Below are 18,888 nucleotides of genomic sequence, written 5' to 3' on the forward strand. Positions count from 1 at the left end.
TTTTTATGTAAACATTTCTCCTAATGGTGTCAATAAATGACTACAATTTTCATACATATGTACCGGAGTATTCGGTATTCTACTGATTCATCTAGAGTCTGTATACCATTTTCTATTGGTCACAGAGCAATGTTCAGAATCTAATGTTCCTAACTAATAGTTATTAAAACACAAAGCCATTCTGCGCTCATGTGCTTTAAGTATAGTGTGTTACATAAAAGAATCTACAAGTGCCTAGCATGTCGATCCGTCCTTGTGTGTCATGTAAAATATAGACACGCAAATTAAGCTGAAAGCACGGCGAAACCACAGTGCAACCACTCCTGTCAATTGCCGGCACTTCCGTTGCATTGAACTTGCCATATACCACATACGCCCCCATGATCGCGGCGATCGTCTGTGTGAACAGAGTCGTAAGTGCATCTGGTGAGCCCCGGGTGGATGACCTGCAAACGATTCCGATTCCGAACAATTACAATAGGCGTCTTGCTTAACGATCGTGACCAATTTGTTGGTCAACCATCAACAACAAGATTCCCAGTTTCCCAGTCCCCAGCTCACAATCCCCAATGCCCGATCCCCATCCCCATCCTCATCCACATCCCCATCTCCAGCTGCATCTGCAATCGTTTCGCAAATATTTACACACTGAATAGAGAACGGATCTCTATTTGCTCCCCGGCACCCACTCGACCGCTCCAAACCCCGACTGTCATCGAGTGGAGCGCACCCACCGGAGGCCTGTCCATCAATTCGATATGCGCCATGCCGCTGTAAATTCTGTGCATTGAATATTCAATTAAAAACTGGCGTCGACTGCCATGCAAAATCATCGAAAAATGGTTGAAAATTCTATGCTAAAATGTGTATGCTCTGGGGAATATTTAGTTTAGGTTTTTAGTTCAAGAGTGCTAGCTTCCCTATCATATCATATTTAAAGGTATATTATTAGACGCTTAATTATTGAGAAAAACCATTGAGTTCATTTAATTGAGCAAAGGTTTTTGGATACAGTAGTAATAACTCTTATGAAGTTCTTTACTAACAACTTTGTTCTTCAGATGTTCTACATCACTTCCGCTCTTGAACGCCGAGTCAAAGTCATTGGCAAATTCACGATCAATCCGCTTCCATGTAGGGTATACGTGTACGTGTATCCCCGACCAGCTCATTTCCATATATAGCTCTTGGCGCTGGAAAAAGAAAACGTGACTTGTCTGGCTCCCGTCTGCCGGCAGTCTCTAAGTCTTATAGACTGAATCATTTGCCGCGAACTTAGTTTAATTGAAACGTTGGCTCGCGAACTTGACGCTGATTTGACTGGCGAATGTCTATGGGTCTGGGCCATATCCTACGATTGCTAACATTACTTACCCTGTGACCCACATCTATTTGGCGGAAATAGTTGGAAAATGGGCAAATGTAGGCGGGGGAAAAGGGCAAATGGAAAAAGGGACCAGCGCCCCTGGCATGTTGTGCCAAAATTTATGACTTTCATTTGTGTTTTTCTCGCACAAATCACGAGTGTGCGACAACGACACCCGCAGCAAATAAAATAAATTGAAATGTGGGTCAATGTTTGTGTGGCTGTGGCTTTGTTTTTCCCAAAGAGAGTGACCCAAATGACCCGTCAACAAACCACAGTGAACCTAAATACGCATAGATAGCAGTAAATGCCACTGGTTTTGACCCGCAAATAAAAAAATAAAACCAAAACCCCGCGAAACAATCGGATTTTGTTGATTCCATTCTAAAATACGCTTAAAATATGTCCGGCAATAAATGCGAACCAAAAAAATAATTAAATGTCAGCGAAAATATTTGAAGCAAATATTTAAATGTCGTCCGAACATCCAAACATCCAAACATTAAATTGAATTTGCGATCCGCAAAAAGCTTGTAACAACATTCAGTATTTCTGATTTGCCTCTATAAATTTTATGCATCCGCATGCCAATTTAATTTAATGCAAACATTTGCGCAACAAAGATTAATTATTAAATGCTTATGGATGTATGGCAGATTTTATAGCAGCCAGCATGGAATTTTAATTGCTTTATTTCAATTTCCATTACGGCCTTTCTAAGTTTCTATTTAGCTGAGGTGAGCATTTGTTTAAGAGTGAAAACATAAATAAAAGCGGCTTTTATGCGGCTTTTTGATTTACAATTTTGCTCGTATAAAAAGTTCGCTTGTAAGGGCTTTGGAAAATACTCCAATGTTCTTGTTTGAAAACTGATTATTCCATGTTACTTATTAAAAACCAATTTTCTTTTCTCACAGTACTAATTATGTGATATGGTTATTGCTTCCCCGACTTCGATAGCCCAAGGAGATAACCACAATTGAATTAGACGTATCATCATCACTTCACTAATTACATTAGTATACACACAAATCTACCTGTTCTGGGCCCCGCCCACAGCTACAATTTCCCCACCCAATCCGCAACCACAGTTCATTAGCCCCCATTAGAGTGGGAAAAGCGGCAACTACAAGGGAAAAGCGAGAAGGGGGTGAGAGGTGAGTGGTGTGTGGATGGGGGGAATGCGAGTTGCATTCAACGAGGAGCATGTAATTGTGAGTCTGCGGATAGCAGGAAGAAAGGGTAACAGCATCAGCAGTAATCCAACCGGGAAAACTCAAAGAAAATTTCACGGCGCAAACCGCGGAGGGAGTTCAAAGTGCTGGTGCTGGGAAATAGATAGGAAAAACACACATAGCACTTGTTCGCAGGGTTTAATGCACGATAAACCGTGGATATATGAACAAATCTCCCTCTCGACACAATATCCCTCTGATAAGCAGCTGCTGGAGAAGCTTGGTCTTCAGAAACTGTGGACAATATTTGGGGAAGCAAAAACCAAGCACAGAGCAATGACAGTTTGTCCATAAATATTTTCTTATCAGCTGTCAATTGAAAGTTTTTCGTTGTTAATGAAATTACTTAGGCGAAAATTATCGAAATCTCAAGCAAGAGGAAAGTCAAGAAGAAACAATTCATTTAAAGTTCAGAAGATGAGCGAAAAGCGAAGCCAATGAACCCAAAATACAAAATCAAACTCAATCGACTTTGACTGTAGCTTACCCCTTCCATTTGAAATTCCCAAAGAGCCCGCAAAATTCTTGGGAAACTTTCGAAATGTTAATGCTCCCTCAGTCGTGAATTTTAAGCCCTTTAACATCGACAGCAGCGTCATTTATTCAGGCCAAAAGGCTGTCCTGGCCCCATAAAATGATAAAATGATGAAAAAGTACAAAATTAAATAAAACACGAACGAAATCAATAAATTGCAACGTCTCAAAGGCAAGTTGATAACATCCATAAAATGGCATTAAATATGCATGGCAAACACTTGCGGCTGAGTATCTTTCGAGAGTGTCGAAGTGTGAGCGATGTTTATGCCATTTTTTCCGCAAGTGCGCTAAGAAGTTTAAAATAAGGGAAAATACTTGGACACAAATGGGAAACTCAAAGAAAATGCGTAAGATGTGAAAAACTGGGTGGGAATCCCGATTTACGTCGCGGTGGCAGAGTTTTCCACATAAAAGGACATCATTTTCAAGGAATTACACATAATTAAATGTTATTTACTGAGCACACACAAAGGAAGCAAATATTATATTAAATCGTTTCTATTCGCTTTATAATTCCCCAGGATCTGCTACTTTCTCATTCAGATTACTTCAGATACAGATACAGATACAGATACAGATACAGATACAGATACTTGTGTTGCAAGTACGAGCAACTCATTGAGATGATTTCTCGAGAACGATTGCGTTGCATTTCCTTTTCTAGGTCCCTCGTAAACTTATTCAAGATTTTTTCGTTTTTTTTCCCTGTCCGTCTTGACCATCAACTGAAGAAATTTATTTATTTTCAATCAGAGCAGCAGATTCTGCAGTTGTGCAGTAGTTTCCCCGCCCCTTTTCAATCGAACATATCGCTGCTGAGCAACTTTGTCGCCTCGTTTTGCCACTTTTTAAGGGGATCTTAAGGGGGTGGGGGGGTTGTTCAGAGGCGTTGGAGCATGGTGGGTTTTGACAGGGGGCGGGAAGGTGACTTGACAGGCAGCGCGTGCCGCTTGGAATATTTATGAGCTGCGTCCATCGCCAGGACAGCTTCTTCTTTGGCCATCAACTGACGGAAATCAATGTTGACCCACTTGGGTTGCTGGAAAAAACAGACGGACTTGGAAATGGGATCGGGAAACTGAACGCTTAAGACGCCAGACCAGAGCAACATTCAAGCCATCTCCTTTTTTCCCCACCGACGACCAGTGAAAGTCAAGTGAAGAAATTAATTTCGCAGCAAGTCATTAATATTAAGTTTTGCCAGCCACCCAAAAAAGGTCATAATGAGTCTGGGACCTGAAGTCGCAATTTAAATTGTAGACAACTGTCGCACATTCAATGTTTTTTCTTTTTTAATTTCGCTGGCATTTAATTGCTGCCACATTTATTATAAGCGTGGAATTTTCAATGAGTTTCAGCGCCACCTCTTCACCATCTATTGCTTTTTTAATGTTTTCGAAGCTTCCGTTTCCGCTTACATTTCTGCTTTTTTGTGCAGCTGGTTTTGTTTATGATTTTTCGCATTGTGATTTTGGCCTAGTCTAAAAAAGTGAATTCGGCTTTGCTCAATTGGCAGTAAAAACAAAATTGTGATTTATTGGGAAAAATAATTGAAAGGAAAGGAAGTTTAGCTAACGGAAACAAAGGAAAATGCAACACTAGACTTTTATATTGTAAATATATATAAATATTCTATTGACAGCAATATACATTTTGATCAAGTATTTAAGGAGCTGCCAACGTTTAAAGGTAAATCTATGATGGAATTTTCATTTCACTATACTGAGTTTTTCCTTACTAACAGCTGCATTTTCCTGGGCACAGATATTCCCTACGAGCAACATAAGCAGAAAGCATAAACTATTTTATCGCCTTTGGCATTTGGCTTTGCCCGCTTTTGTTCTTTTTTTTATTTTCCTGCTGCAGCTTTTCCTGGCTCCACAAACTTTTACACTCCCCTCGCTGGACGTTCACGATGCAATCGATAGCCTGGAAATTTATGACCAGTGTTGCCTTACTAAATGAATTTATGGCCGGCGTTTAGCGCCGGAGTTCAGTTTACGAGTTCCAGAGTTGCGTTGCACAAATAATATGCGTAACCCGGCCACGCCCCCTCGCCATCCTTCCATCCTTCCATCCTTCCCCACAGAAAGTTGGCAACACTGAAAATTCATTTTCGGTTGTTCGCTGCACTCCTTTCTCTCGCAGTTTGCGGTTTTTCCGGACACTGCTGACCAGGCCGAAACTTTTTGCGGTTCCTCCTATTTTTTCCGCCCAAAAGCTGGCTCTAAACTTTGGCCCCGATTTCAGCCCCCTTTTTTTTTGTGTTAGGACCCCAAGCCGTGTACATCCTTGGCAGTTGCAGTTTCAAATTTGTTTAGCAAGCCGTTCATAAATTTGACACTTTTTGGCTGCATGCGAGTTTCCCTCGGCTCCGCTCATGTGTCCTGGAAAAGCCCCAAGCCCTTTGGACACGTCCAGGTCGAAATTTTCCGAGAAACAGACGGCTGGGGGAGATCGCATGCAGTTGTTGGCAAGTATTTCTGTGGTTTTATCTCCATGCAAAGTAAACTTTTGGCGCCCGCTGTGGTTTTTCGCAACTTTGAATTGCAAAATAGTTGTGTGGAGAGAAGGGGGCATTAAGGCGCTCTGCGGCCCCCAGGAGCATTAATGTTGTCCCGGATTGTTGAGGCTTTCTTTGGCCAACGGAAAAGCCGGCTAATTAATGAGAGTTTCAAGTGCTATCTGCTCAAGTGGGCCGCAGTTACTTTTTTCACAAAGTTATACTTTGAATTAAACATAACTTACTAATAGGGTATTTTCACTATTCATATTTTCAATCGCCTTTAATCCTTTTTTATGTTGATATTAAACCAATTGTTGCTACTGTGAAAACCTTGTTTTTGCTTAATTTTAATTAACTTCTTTTGAATTTCCATATAAATGCTAATGAAGCGACATGCGTTTGCGTTTCTGCAATAACTCCCGTCCAATTCCGATGAACCCATGGACTGACAGCTGTCAGAAGCCCGTAATTTAGCCCTTTTCCGTGCAGATTCTCTTCAGATATCCTTCAACCATTTTGCTTCGACCTCCTCCCCTAGCTACCAATGTGCCTACCGAAAACAAACATTCCCGCCAGTCAAACGGACAGCTACAGATAGATATTCGGAGTAAGTGAAAGTCCAAACTGAAGGCCTCCATCCCATCGCCCTTTGCCGCCCACAAGGCCGCATTAAATTGTGGGCGTGGTGCGGCACGCTGTGTCCATTGTTGCACGAGGTGAGGTCAGCATGTGCATCCCTGTCCGTGGCTCGGTTTCAGTCAAATGGCAGCAAGGTGCGCCAAACGTCATTTGAACAAGGGGCAAAATAAGTGGGTGTGGGGCGTGGCAGGGGCAGGTTGCCCAGCAGATTCATTGTAATGCAGGTTTCGATGTTCCACAAAGGGGGTCACCTCGTTGTTGCTTCCTGATACGGCAGCTGACAAGCAAACTGACGGAGAGACGCGTTGAGCAGGGCCACCCTTCACCCCTCCCCCCTACCAACCTCCACCCAGTGACCTTCCGCCCCTGCTCATGTGTGTGGGCGTGGTCAGCATTAACACGCTCAATGGCCGAAAGGCAGCCATCACAAATGGCCTTCACATATGAGCCAGAAAGGAAGGAAAAGAAATGAAGTCCTTTAACTAATCTAATTCCCGATAATTACATCAAATTCAATTTTTAAATTTAGGGTTTATGCAGTATTTTTGATTTAAGCATATTGTAATTTACTTTGTTTACATTTAACACGATGAGTGCACTTTTAAGAATTGAAAAATAACCGCCTTTCCGCTCAGCAAATCCTTATATGGCAAGATTTCGATGAGCCCCCTCTGCATGGGTGCAAAAGTACAGTGGAAATGACCAAGGAAGCGAATGAATATGCAGCCGAGTAAATGTACATATGTAAAGTAATGTATATATCCCCCTGAAGGGTCATGTGCCAGGCAAACGATTCAGGGCCCCCCGAAGATCTGAGGTGAAACTGTTAAAGGTTGCCACCGAATGAACGTTCAGTCGGTTTATCATTTATAATTCATTCGCCGTTGGCCTTAAAGGACTTTAATCTGCCTTTTTCGTGGCACGCTCGGCTTGTTTGGTTTTACGAGTATGGCTGTTGCCGTTGCTGTTGAATGAAAAATAAGGCACCTGGGAAATTTGCGTAAATGCTGAGCCAGGCCAAGCACAACATAAATAAGGTCGAAATCATGTGTAAAGGAAATTACGCGTGAATGTGTGTTGCATTGAAGGTGCGGAAATGATTTAATTAAATTATAAATGCTCGGGGAAATGCGGGAGTACCTGTTAAACAAATATTGTATCTAGGAAATGTAATTGAAGCCATTGCTATTTGGTTAAACTAAACTGTGCCACACAATATTTATGTTCGAAAGCCAAAATAGCTGCCAAATGCACCAAACTAGACCACCAAGTGAGCCACATATTCGCACCACAGACACCACACCGCGAAAGAGACGGCTATAGAGGGCGTGAAAGAGACAAGAACAATGAGAGATTGCAACTGAACCCCGGAAAAATATGTGCATTCATAATAAAAATTTATGAGACCAGTCCCAAAAGAAAACTTGGCAAAAGTTGTATGCGTTGAGTTTGGCTACAAGAAAATAACAAGAGAGAGAGGGAAGACAGGAAAGAGAGAAAGAGAGAGAGAGAGGCAGTCAGACAGAAGTTGTTGCAAATTGCCTCGTAAAAACATAAACTTCATAGCCATTATAAAGTTCAACAAATACAATTTATATGCAACAAAACGCATCAGGCCAAATGCAGGTAACAATCCGCAGAAAGAGACGGCTGATACGCGGGAGTAAGAGACGGCATGATGCTGCATACAATGAGTAAACAACAATTACCGAAGTGAACCCAAAACACTTATGCGAATGCGTACTGTATGTGTGCATTTTTCACCATCAAAACTTTTCAATGCAAAACTTTTCTTTCCGCTTTGCAGTTCGAATCGCGTTTTATCTGGCCAACTTTTATTTGCCTTTTCTATGCAAATACATTTTAAAATAATTCCGCTCGTCACACGAGGCGTATGCGCAATTTGACATAACACACCCCCGAAAGTATGCAGCGCAAAATGCGGAAGGAAATTCATATCAAACTATTTTCAAATCTCTTCAAACTGGAATTTCCATATCACTGGCACATTTTTCTCACGTATTTCCACGTACTCGCCGAGTCGATTTCGCATGCAGCTAATAAATAAAAGCATTCTACTTTGATATGATATCAAGTGTGCTCCTTCTGCTCCAATTTACTGACTGACTGCACTGAGAAAATTTGCGTATTAAATGTTAAAGTGTTACGAAATTATAAGTCGAGCAAAACATTTAAAGCAAGAGGTCAAAATGGCTTTGGAGGAAAACACAAAGAGCATATCCAGTATATTGTGAATATAATAATATTTTTTAAAGATTTTTAAGAATAATGCTATCAAATATAATGATGAAAATTTAAATTCTTGATTGATTCCTTTTGAGTATATTTTGTAAGTATTATTCAAAAACTTACTCCTTACCATTAGTTTTCAATAGGTACCACTTGAATATAATTGCCTTTATAATGTGCTTAGTGGGCACATCGGCAGTTTGCCTCCTTTCCATGCCAGGATATTCTCCGTGCACCCATTTCGCCTCCACGCTCTCCGTCAAAATGCCACTCGACTGTGGAATGGAATATGACAAACAGGAGCAGACGGAGCAGTCCAGACAGGAATGGCCTGGGAATCGGGGGATGCCCCACAGAGGCAGCAATATTTCAGCACTCGACTCGACAGCCAAGTGTCTGCTGGCGGGTGAAACGAGGGGGAGTGGGCCAAAAAGAAGTGTAGAAGCTCTCCTCGAGGGGCGTTTGAGTTTTTAATAAGCAGCCAGTGCGGCGTCAAATGCCAGAAGTTTGATGAAAGTGAAGGCAGCTTGACGGGTCTCCCCTTTCGCCATATCTCTTCGCGCTGCCAGTGCAGTTTTCAAAATTGAATAAAGTTGACAAACGAGAAGCGACCCGAAAGGTGATAAATTCTCAGCCAGCGTCGCAGACTGAAGTGTCGTTAGCAGTTGGATGGAAAAACGGGAGTATCTGGGCAAAATGGAAGCTGGAAAAACACAAATTTAATTGCAATGAGCCGGGCTGTGAAGAGACACCAAACGGAAGCAAACGGGTCAAGCGAAATCATTTTGGCAAGTGCAATTTGCCAAATGAGATAAAATTTCAGGCGCTGCTCGGGTGTTTGGTGCTTTCGTTTCTAAACATTTTTCAAGTATGCTTTAAATGAAATATACAAATGTTTATGCAATGTATATTAAGACTTGAACTTAACTTTGTGCAAAGAAGTAACATTTGTAGATGGTGCGGTTCCCCATGTCTGAAATTCCCATAAGAAGCTGATACAAGCCTTAGCACAGGAATTTCTCCACAGCATTTCAATCAAGCTGCATCACCTCTTTATGCTGCCCAATGGGCAGATGCGAATCCCAATCTTCTTGGCGATAAGGCAAAGGCCAAGTGGTCATAGACATGGGCATTATCGCCGCATTCTTGAGCGGCTTTTGCACCGCGCCCCCCTCCTTTCCCTGTGACCCATCTTGAGCCATCGAAAAACAACAACAATGGGGGAACCATTCATGAGCCTCAAGGTTAAAGCGCTAAATATCATTGACCAACATCAAAGAGCCATTGTTTTCGGCCCAAAGCAAATGGACCAGAAATGCTAAGCCCACAAATGAAAATGAGAATGGGCCTGGGCCACAATACGACGCACAAATGCCAAAGCCGAAGATTTATGCCAATTGCTCTTGAGCACCTTGTACCGCACATATATAGTACTTACTTATATATATGAATATATAGAAATGTATGTATGCTCAATGTGTGACTAATGAACAGGCCCTCCAACTTCAGAACGTTGGCCTTTTATTTAGCCATTTGGCCCACCCACATCGGCACAATTTACGATTTTTCGCTCCTACCGACACTGTCTATATATCTTTGTATATATATTTTGTTTTTTTCTGTGTGTGTGCAAGAGCTATGGCCGCAGTCAGCTCATTAATTTCGCTTAACTTCACAAATTGCCAATTGTGCGCATTGGTCAACATTTTTACTTCAGTCGGTCTCGCTTCCAATTCGTGGTTGACTGGGCCTGGTCTTTTTTTTTTTTTTGGAGCTGGTTCTGCTTTTGGCCATGGACCAGGTTGATTTGCTTTTTCCCGAACATTGCTATACGTCCATGTCCGACAATTTCTTCTCTATTGTTCTCGCAGTCGTATTTATTGCCTTGAATGCCAATTTGTTTCATGTGCCCATTGTTCTGCCCTTATGGCTCAAGGTAGAGTGATTTGGTAACCCAGTTTGTATCTTACATTTTAGGTTAGGCCAACTTAATTACTTGGAGAAGTAATAACTATTATTTTCATCTTGTAATAAAGGGGATTATTTCCTCTTTTTTTTTTGGGTAACAATCAATTATTCTGATACATTTTAGTTTTATACTGACTAAGCTTTGGTAAGGGTATTCATCCGTCCACTTTAAACCCGTTTTCCCTCCGTTTCATTCATGTAACTACTGTTGCTCTCTGTGCCGTCTGCGTGCACATGAATTCTTAGTTTATGAACTTCAGGTGAGCCAACATATTGTTGGGTACCAACTTCTCGTTAATGTTACACCGGCATGTTACCTCAATCTGTGTTTGCCTTGCCTTCCCTACCCTATTTTTTTTCCGCCTTGTATGGACAATAAAAATGGTGACAAATTGTCATCACACGGCACAAATGGGGGCTTTATTAATGTGAGTGACTTTTATGGCAGCGGCGCCGGTGGCGTATGCGTAATGTGTGTGATCATTACAGGGGAATGGCAAAAGGGATATGAAAACAAACACAGAACCAAACCATCAATTAGCATAACTAAAATGAGCCCAACCCTGTTTTCCCTTCCAGGATGTGGAGAACATTTACGCACGCAATTATGTGGCGGCGAAAGTTGGCCAAAAGAAGGAGGAGCATTTGGGAACACCCGAAGCGGTGATCAAAGCGAGACGCCTTCATGCTCAGAAGCAGAAGAGTGAGAGAGGTAATTTAACTTAATTATCTTAACTAGTTAACTTAACACTTTCCACCTTTCGACAGCCCTGGCCCACGCCCACATGAACCAGGTGCTGAAGGAGGCCACCTGCCGCGTGCCCCAGAAACGCTGCCAGCTGGTCCAGCAGGATCCTTCCAAGATCTACACGCCCCACTGCACCATCCTGCACCGCTGCAGCGAGGACAGTGGTTGCTGCCCCAGCAGGAGCCAGATCTGCGCCGCCAAGAGCACCCACAACGTTGAGCTGCATTTCTTCGTGAGTACAGATTACTATAGTAGATAGTATGATAGTAGTTTAAATCCTGAAATCGATAGGAATGCGTGATTTTTGTTATTAATTTAGTTTTCACTTGCTCCTCTTACGGGGCCACGCCCTTGAGTCATTAAACAAAATCATTTTCATTCAAACGTTGCGCTTGGCTGCAGCAAAAGCAACAACAATTATAAATGAAAAGCGATTTTCATTCTGACGCGAACGCATTCATTGTATTTTGACTCCAGGTTTTTGAAAGCGTACGTGTGCGCTTTGCTCGCGTTTTGTGACTTTAAGTGCCGATGCTCTGTCTCTTTCCATCCACATGGTTCCGTCTCTTTCGGGAGATACCATGATACCATCGGTGGCAATCGACGTTGCTGTTGTTCTTTTTATTATTATTATTGTTGTTGTTGTGGGCGTAGGTCATGCTTGAGGGCGCCATATTGCAACATAATCACATCGTTCCACCTTTATTTTCATGATTTTCATTATTTTCATTTCATTTTTGATCGCAGTAAGTACGTCTTTTTCCAGCGCGGTCTTTCGGCTGAAATGACTTTTTAATGACGCAATGATAATTCAATTTGTTTGGTGATTTATGCCTCATGATATGATTATTGTTGCTCGATGCTGCCCTCATTGTTCTTGCTGTCTTTTTGTTACGTAACGAGCTTTCAATACATGTTGAAATCGAGAATGTAATTAAGCATTTGTACTTTGCTCCGGGGGAGGAAAACCATTTTTGCTTCATTTTAATATGCTACAGATTGGATTGGATTGTTGGCAATGTGATGGATGGTTGCTAATTAACGGAAACGAATTGTGCATTCGTTTTACTTAAATGGGTTAACTACATTAAAGAAGCTTAAGCATCAGGGATTATTTGAAAATTTTCTTCAGTTTCTCTAAGCTCATCAAATAGGCCAAGGTAAAATACACGTACAATTTAAATAACTTATTGCTTAACACAAACGCAAATATTTTGAGTTCTCATTTTTATCATTTCGAAAACTTTTCATATTCCAAAAGGAAATTCCAATGTGTTTCCACGGATTTTGGCAGTAAACAAAATCTATTTTCCGTAAGTTTCCTCCATATTTACTTAGTTTTCCACTATATGCAACTTTTCAGTTGTCTGATTCTTCCCTTCTTTACGTAAATTTCATAAATTTCACTCTTGCGGTGGCAACTTTTTTATTAGAGGCCTTCGAGGCAGTAACTCCGTCCTGCGAGCATGGCTTTTAATTTTCAAATATTTATGCTGCGCTTGCCGCAAAAAGTTGCCACTTGCAAGATTTATACTTACACACTCTGAGCCAGAGGAGAGACCAAAGTCTGGGGCAAATATGACCGCAAAATGCTTAAGAACAAGACAAACACGCCCACACATCATATAGAAAAAGGGGCGCAAGAGGGAGGCAAGTTAACTCGCCCCACTTAATTATCCAATAAAAACTTGCGAGCAAGACCACACAAATTATCGCAGGGCAATTTAACATTTTCGGCACTCGAGCAAAAACCCATGGGATCCGCTTGATAGATAGCTGCAGGAAGAGAGGTATTTAAAATTAATGGAAGAGTTAAGACCTAAGACTATGTGGTGATTGTGAAATGTAAAATGCCATATATTCAACAGATTAAAGTTGAGCGTAATCTTAGTATTTTGAGCTAATGGTTCTTGGCAACAAATCGTTTAAAAAAAAAAATATAACGCCCAACGCTTGTATAGTTGTCTAAATTGCGGATGCAGTAAGCCAGCTTTAAAGTCGGTTTAAATATGCAAATAGTTTCGAGGAAATCCCCAAAATAAACTTGTTCCTTTTTGGCATGAGCAAACTCCATGACAAGCTCGATGGAATCAGGCGGCAGCAAAGTGTATGGCCCCAGGGAACTCTAGTGGCCATCACTGTGGCCTTCTTTCCCCTCCCTGCCTCCCTCCCTCCCTGCTCTCATGCCATTTTCAGACAATTTTCCGTTCCTTTCTGCCCAGAACATACCATCCTTCATAAGGGACACAAAAAATATTTCTAGCCAGGAAACTGAAGCTGAAGCCGAAGCTATGTTTTCCAAGCTGTTGGCAGCACTAAAGCTTAAAAACACATATATGGTTTGAAAAAAAAAAAGAAGAAAATATCAGGCACTAAAGAAGCAAAAGAAGCCCAACAGGATGAGGATGCAGGACAGTCTGCAGTTGAGGAAGCTGCAGGAGAACTTGCCAGGAGGGAGCAACTCAGCGGTTTGTCATTGAGAGGTGTCAAGTGGCAGGCAAACACACGCAGACACACACAGCTGGAGTGCTAAAAAAAAAGGGAGCTGCTGCACTGGCAGAGAATATAACCCAAAAATAAATGATCGCTTTTTCTAAAGAAATAAGTTGCCTTAGTACTTTGCTCCCTTTTTACAAGGATATCCTACGCTGCAGATGTATATCATTGAGGAGCATACAAAGCATCCTTCTTCTATCTAGCTACCACGAACTACCACTCATTTCGCTCAGTGTAGCAAGAGCTTCGAATGGGTGGGAGTGCAAGAGGGCCAAGGAGCGATAACCAGGCTGAGGATGCAACCAACAACAGCAGCACGATAAAAAGCGTAAACATTTTAACAAAACATAATTTATGTTGCGCAAATTTTTGCATTTCGAGGCAGGTTTCCGGGTGGCGGTGGGGGGGTTGTGAGTGTGTAGGATGCCGGGGCGGTCTTCAAAGGGCATTGGCCTACCCATCCGCACCCCCCGCCCCCTTCGCCAACCGAACACTCCATAACAAACTACGGCACATGTTGTAAGCGCTGTGAGATTTATGAGGCAGTCTCCTCTCCTTTCCTCGCCTCCTGGATTCTCTTTTCGGGTTCACTGCCCTCCACTTTCACCCGAGTCCGAAAGGAGCGCGTTGGCGAGGGGGTGGCAGAAGAGTCGGGTGGGAGGTAGGAGGAGTAGGAGGGACTAGAAAATCCAAGTCAGAAATCAAAGGCCTCCTAAACGTGAAAGCCAACGCCCACGAGCAGCAATAATAAAATCCAGCACACACAGCCGGCAAAACTTTTGCTTGTTTAGCAAACCGAAGCCGAAGTAAAAGTCAATTGGCTGTCAGGCAAATGGCCAACTCCTCATCTACATGCAGCCGTCATCCAAGTGCTCCATGCGAAGAAATTCCCACCTACTTTGACATTTTCAATACTATTCTTTTCATAACTCAAGACAATGGTGCTGCCTCCAACTCACAGGTCAATGAATATAGATATCATCAAGGTGTTCAAAAAGTTTATTGATTTGCATCTTCATTTCTTCAATAATAATACCATAGAAGTATCTGTCATCCAATTAGTTGAATACCTTTTACGTCCGTAATTCATGTAAGTGGCATTGTTTTTCACAGTGCATAGGCAACTGCATGTACGAGGGTCGTTTGATAAGTCCGTGACTTTTTGTATTTGCCGCGCACCTTCTCTAAATACAACACTGCTCCTGTCAGCAGTTATCGATTAACAGCTGACTGTAAAATTTTGAGAAAGCTGCGTTTTTTGGTTTGCGTTTTATAGGCATTGAAAGCAGACGATCTCGTGAATTTTAACGAAAATGGAAAAAAGTGAATTTCGTGTGCTAATTAAGCATTATTTTTTGCGTAAAAAATCCATCACCGAAACCAAGGAAAGACTTGATAAATATTATGGGGACTCTGCACCATCAATTTCAATGGTTAAGAAATGGTTTACTGAGTTCCGTTGTGGTCGTACCAGTACAAGTGATGCCGAACGTTCAGGTCGCCCAAAAGAGGTCGTCATGCCAGAAATCTTCGACAAAATCCATGGAATGATATTGGATGATCGGAGAATGAAAGTGCGTGAGGTAGCTGAGGCTGTAGGCATCTCAACTGAACGGGTACATCACATTTTACATGAATATTTGGACATGAAAAAGCTTTCCGCGCGATGGGTGCCGCGATTGCTCACACACGACCATAAGCGCAACCGTGTGACCATTTCAAAGGAGTGTTTGGCGATGTTCAACCGCAATCCAAACGAATTTTTGCGCCGTTTCGTTACCGTAGACGAAACATGGATCCACCACACCACACCAGAGACCAAAGAACAATCAAGACAGTGGGTTTCTCCGGGTGAACGTGCACCAAAGAAGGCCAAGGTGGGTCTGTCGGCCAACAAGGTCATGGCCACAGTTTTTTGGGATGCACAAGGTATCATTCACATCGATTACCTTGAAAAGGGTAAAACGATCACCGGCGAATATTATTCAGAGCTTTTGGACAGATTCGATATTGATTTGAAGCAGAAACGACCGCATTTGGCGAAAAAAAAAGTGCTGTTCCATCAGGACAATGCACGGGTGCACACGTGTGTAGTCAGCATGGCAAAATTTCATAAATTGGGCTACGAACTGCTACCCCATCCAGCATATTCTCCAGATTTAGCCCCCTGTGACTATTTTTTGTTTCCAAACATGAAGAAATGGCTCGGCGGTAAGAGATTCGGGTCAAATGAAGAGGTCATCACAGAAACAAACGACTATTTTGAGGGCCTTGAGAAAACCTATTATTTGGAAGGAATAAAAAAATTGGAAAAACGCTGGACTAAATGTATAGAGCTAAAAGGAGATTATGTTGAGAAATAAAACGCTTCTTTGACGAAAAAAATATATTTTATTCAAAAAGTCACGGACTTATCAAACGACCCTCGTATATATGAAGTCGAAGTAAACTTCGGTGATTTAATTAATTTGCCACAAAATGTGGCCAGCTCAAGGCGTGTGCATAATAAGCCTGGGATGAGTTGAAAGCCTGCGAACTGGTAACGGGTAACGGGCGAAAAAGGTGGATTTCCGAAAGGTATGAAAGCCATTGAATGGAGCGGGAACAGGGGAGGGGTGGAGAAAGAGAAAGGACTCCTTTCGTGACACTGCCTCTGCCAGTTTTCGAACTGCGTAATGCAATTTTGCCACGCTAAAATGCCCGTGCCCCACCACGAGACATCCACGTGTGCACACAGAGCGTTTTCGGCAGGAAAAGGGCGGTGGAAAATGCAAATTGCGAGCACGTAAACAGGTGGAAACAGGTGCAAGAGAGGTAAGCGGCAGCATCCCGCACTGTAGTTAGCAAAAGCTTCTCTAATGCCACGCTGATGTGGGCGCCATGAAATGGATGAGAAATGGCTCGAACGCAGATACCCACTTCAGATGGATACTAGTATGATCGATATGAGAAATAAATAGCTAATTACCTGAGTAATTTCAATTATTTGCATCGAGAAGTTACGCTTTATGCTGAACACTAAACATGTTAATCAAATTGTAAAACTTTACTCGAAGCGAATACACATTTGTCTCTATTGTACATACAATCTCTAAATCCATTATTCTTCGAAATACCCTTCTGTTTACCATCGAAATCCCCTTCTGATGTCTTCCTGGTTGCTGAAACTTTACCAGCAGTTGATGACAGTTGCAAGTTGTGCATTCCTTGGATTTATGTAGAACTAACATGTTGGGAGGAAGTGAAGCTGAATTAGGGAATGCCACGGCTTGGTGAAGCTACATGAACTATTTACTAATTTTCCAAAGTTTATAGAGTCATGAATTTGGATGCCAACGTTTGTAGTGAGCTAGAAAAATAAAAACATTTTCCTTAGGTGGCACGCATGTGGACTTAGAAACCAGGCCACTTGCAAAAACCGAACTTTAAAAGGAATTGCATATTAAATTAGTACTTTTTAGTTAGCAAACTTTAAATTCCAGCCTTGGGCTAATCTAATTGGTACTCATAAATTCAACTATGCAGAGAAACAAGTTAGTCAGGTCAATATATAAAACAATGATTTTGGATTCCTCCCCAAAAGTAGGCAAACACCAAGTCCTGGCCTCCTTTTCGCCTCAATTAAGTGCTCGTCCTTTGCCATTGTATCGAGTCGAGTCCAAGCCACAGCACAGGAAGCCTCTGGAAAATGCATGAATTTAGGAAAAACATTTTATGCTTACACGACACTGAGCTGGCTTAATCGCAGCCACGCCCAAGCCGCCCACTACTCGGAAAATCCCTGGCGAACCGAGCAATAACTGACTAATTGCTGGGGTCGCACACACGCACACCAGCACACACACACGCACACTCTCACGGGAAATGGTGGTAGGGGAGTGTAGTGAAAAGGGGGTTTCGAATGCATTTTTATGCATAAAAACCCAACCTGAATTGCAGAGGCCATCTTGAGAAGAACACTACCCCTGCACATGCACTCATAAACAATATTGTTATGCATCGCAATGCACTTGAATTTATTCAAACAAATATCAAAATAAAACCAAAAAACCTAAAATATTTTAAAAACTGTATTGTTCCAGTTCAAGTTGGAAAATATTTTAGATATAAATTTTTTAGTAAAAGCTAAAAACTAACAGGGAATTTTCAGTTTCTAGTCGTGCATAGGCTGAGATTTGCATATTTTCTAAGCAGAAGAAACAGAAGAAGCACTTTAGTGCAATTTTTGCACAATTGTGGTTTGGGCAAAGTAAAGTAACAACACCAGCACTTGGCACTTCCGTTTCCGGCAATTATTGTTGCTTTTTGTGAGGAAAGGCGCCCTCTTCTCAAGCAATTTTGTGCCTTTCTGGCTACAAAAACAAGAAACAACTTTTTGGGGTCTGAAAAGGGGCGTAAAAACTTTTTCAATTCGCTGCAGGTTGAGTTGCATTTCTATTAGCCAAAACCGCACTACAAAACCGTAAAAACCACACAACACGAACCGCAGCGAACTCAACTAAAAACTCAATTTGAAGCATTTTCATAAATACCTGAAACGAACCAGTGAATTTCCCCTTTTTATGCTTTGTCAACTTATTGGGATTGTTAGTTGTTTCTGCCCTGATGCGTCCAATCAAAATTCAAATGCTTCACAGCACTCCCCATTTTCTCCTCCAGACTCTTTTTTTTTTTTGGCACATTTTCCTGACATTCTCCCTACACTTTCCATACACTTCCACTTCGACACCCCCCTTGTCTGCTCCTTGCGAACCAAGATCTATGCGCTGGATGAGTGGCCAGGGTTTGATTAATGGCCAACTTGTTATTTTAATTAAACAAATCCAACTTAATTTATGCAATTCATACGCATTTCATCATTTTGCACTTGTCATGCAACAAGACCCACAATTTCAAGCGGTTTCGGGTGGAGTGGAGTGGAAAGTGGACCACAGGGCAGCCTCCAAAGTGACGACACGAGACCAATCCCCTTCCAATTCCCAGCCCCAGCAGCTGTAGAAGTTTGTGGTCCGTTAATGGCTCTCGGCCAGAGGCGTGCAGTAAAATTGCAGGGGGATTAGCCAAATTGCACTTCAATTGGCCAGCCACTTAGATTTTAAATGTATAAATGTACATAAAGATATTAAGCATAATGATATTAAGG

General features: G+C 42.0%; 1 protein-coding gene across 4 annotated transcripts in view; it reads left to right on the forward strand.

Annotated features, from left to right (window-relative positions):
- LOC6526976 overlaps positions 1 to 18,888 on the forward strand; it is a 61,589-nt gene that overhangs the window by 39,859 nt on the left and 2,842 nt on the right. For all 4 annotated transcript variants that reach the window (XM_039370433.2, XM_015198072.3, XM_002088036.4 and 1 more), the window contains 2 exons: positions 11,081 to 11,213; positions 11,270 to 11,481. In XM_039370433.2, the coding sequence (XP_039226367.1) occupies positions 11,081 to 11,213; positions 11,270 to 11,481 (345 nt within the window). The remainder of the gene's footprint in view (positions 1 to 11,080; positions 11,214 to 11,269; positions 11,482 to 18,888) is intronic.

Source organism: Drosophila yakuba, chromosome 2L (genome assembly GCF_016746365.2).
Source record: "Drosophila yakuba strain Tai18E2 chromosome 2L, Prin_Dyak_Tai18E2_2.1, whole genome shotgun sequence".
In the NCBI taxonomy this organism is placed as follows: Eukaryota; Metazoa; Arthropoda; class Insecta; order Diptera; family Drosophilidae; genus Drosophila; species Drosophila yakuba.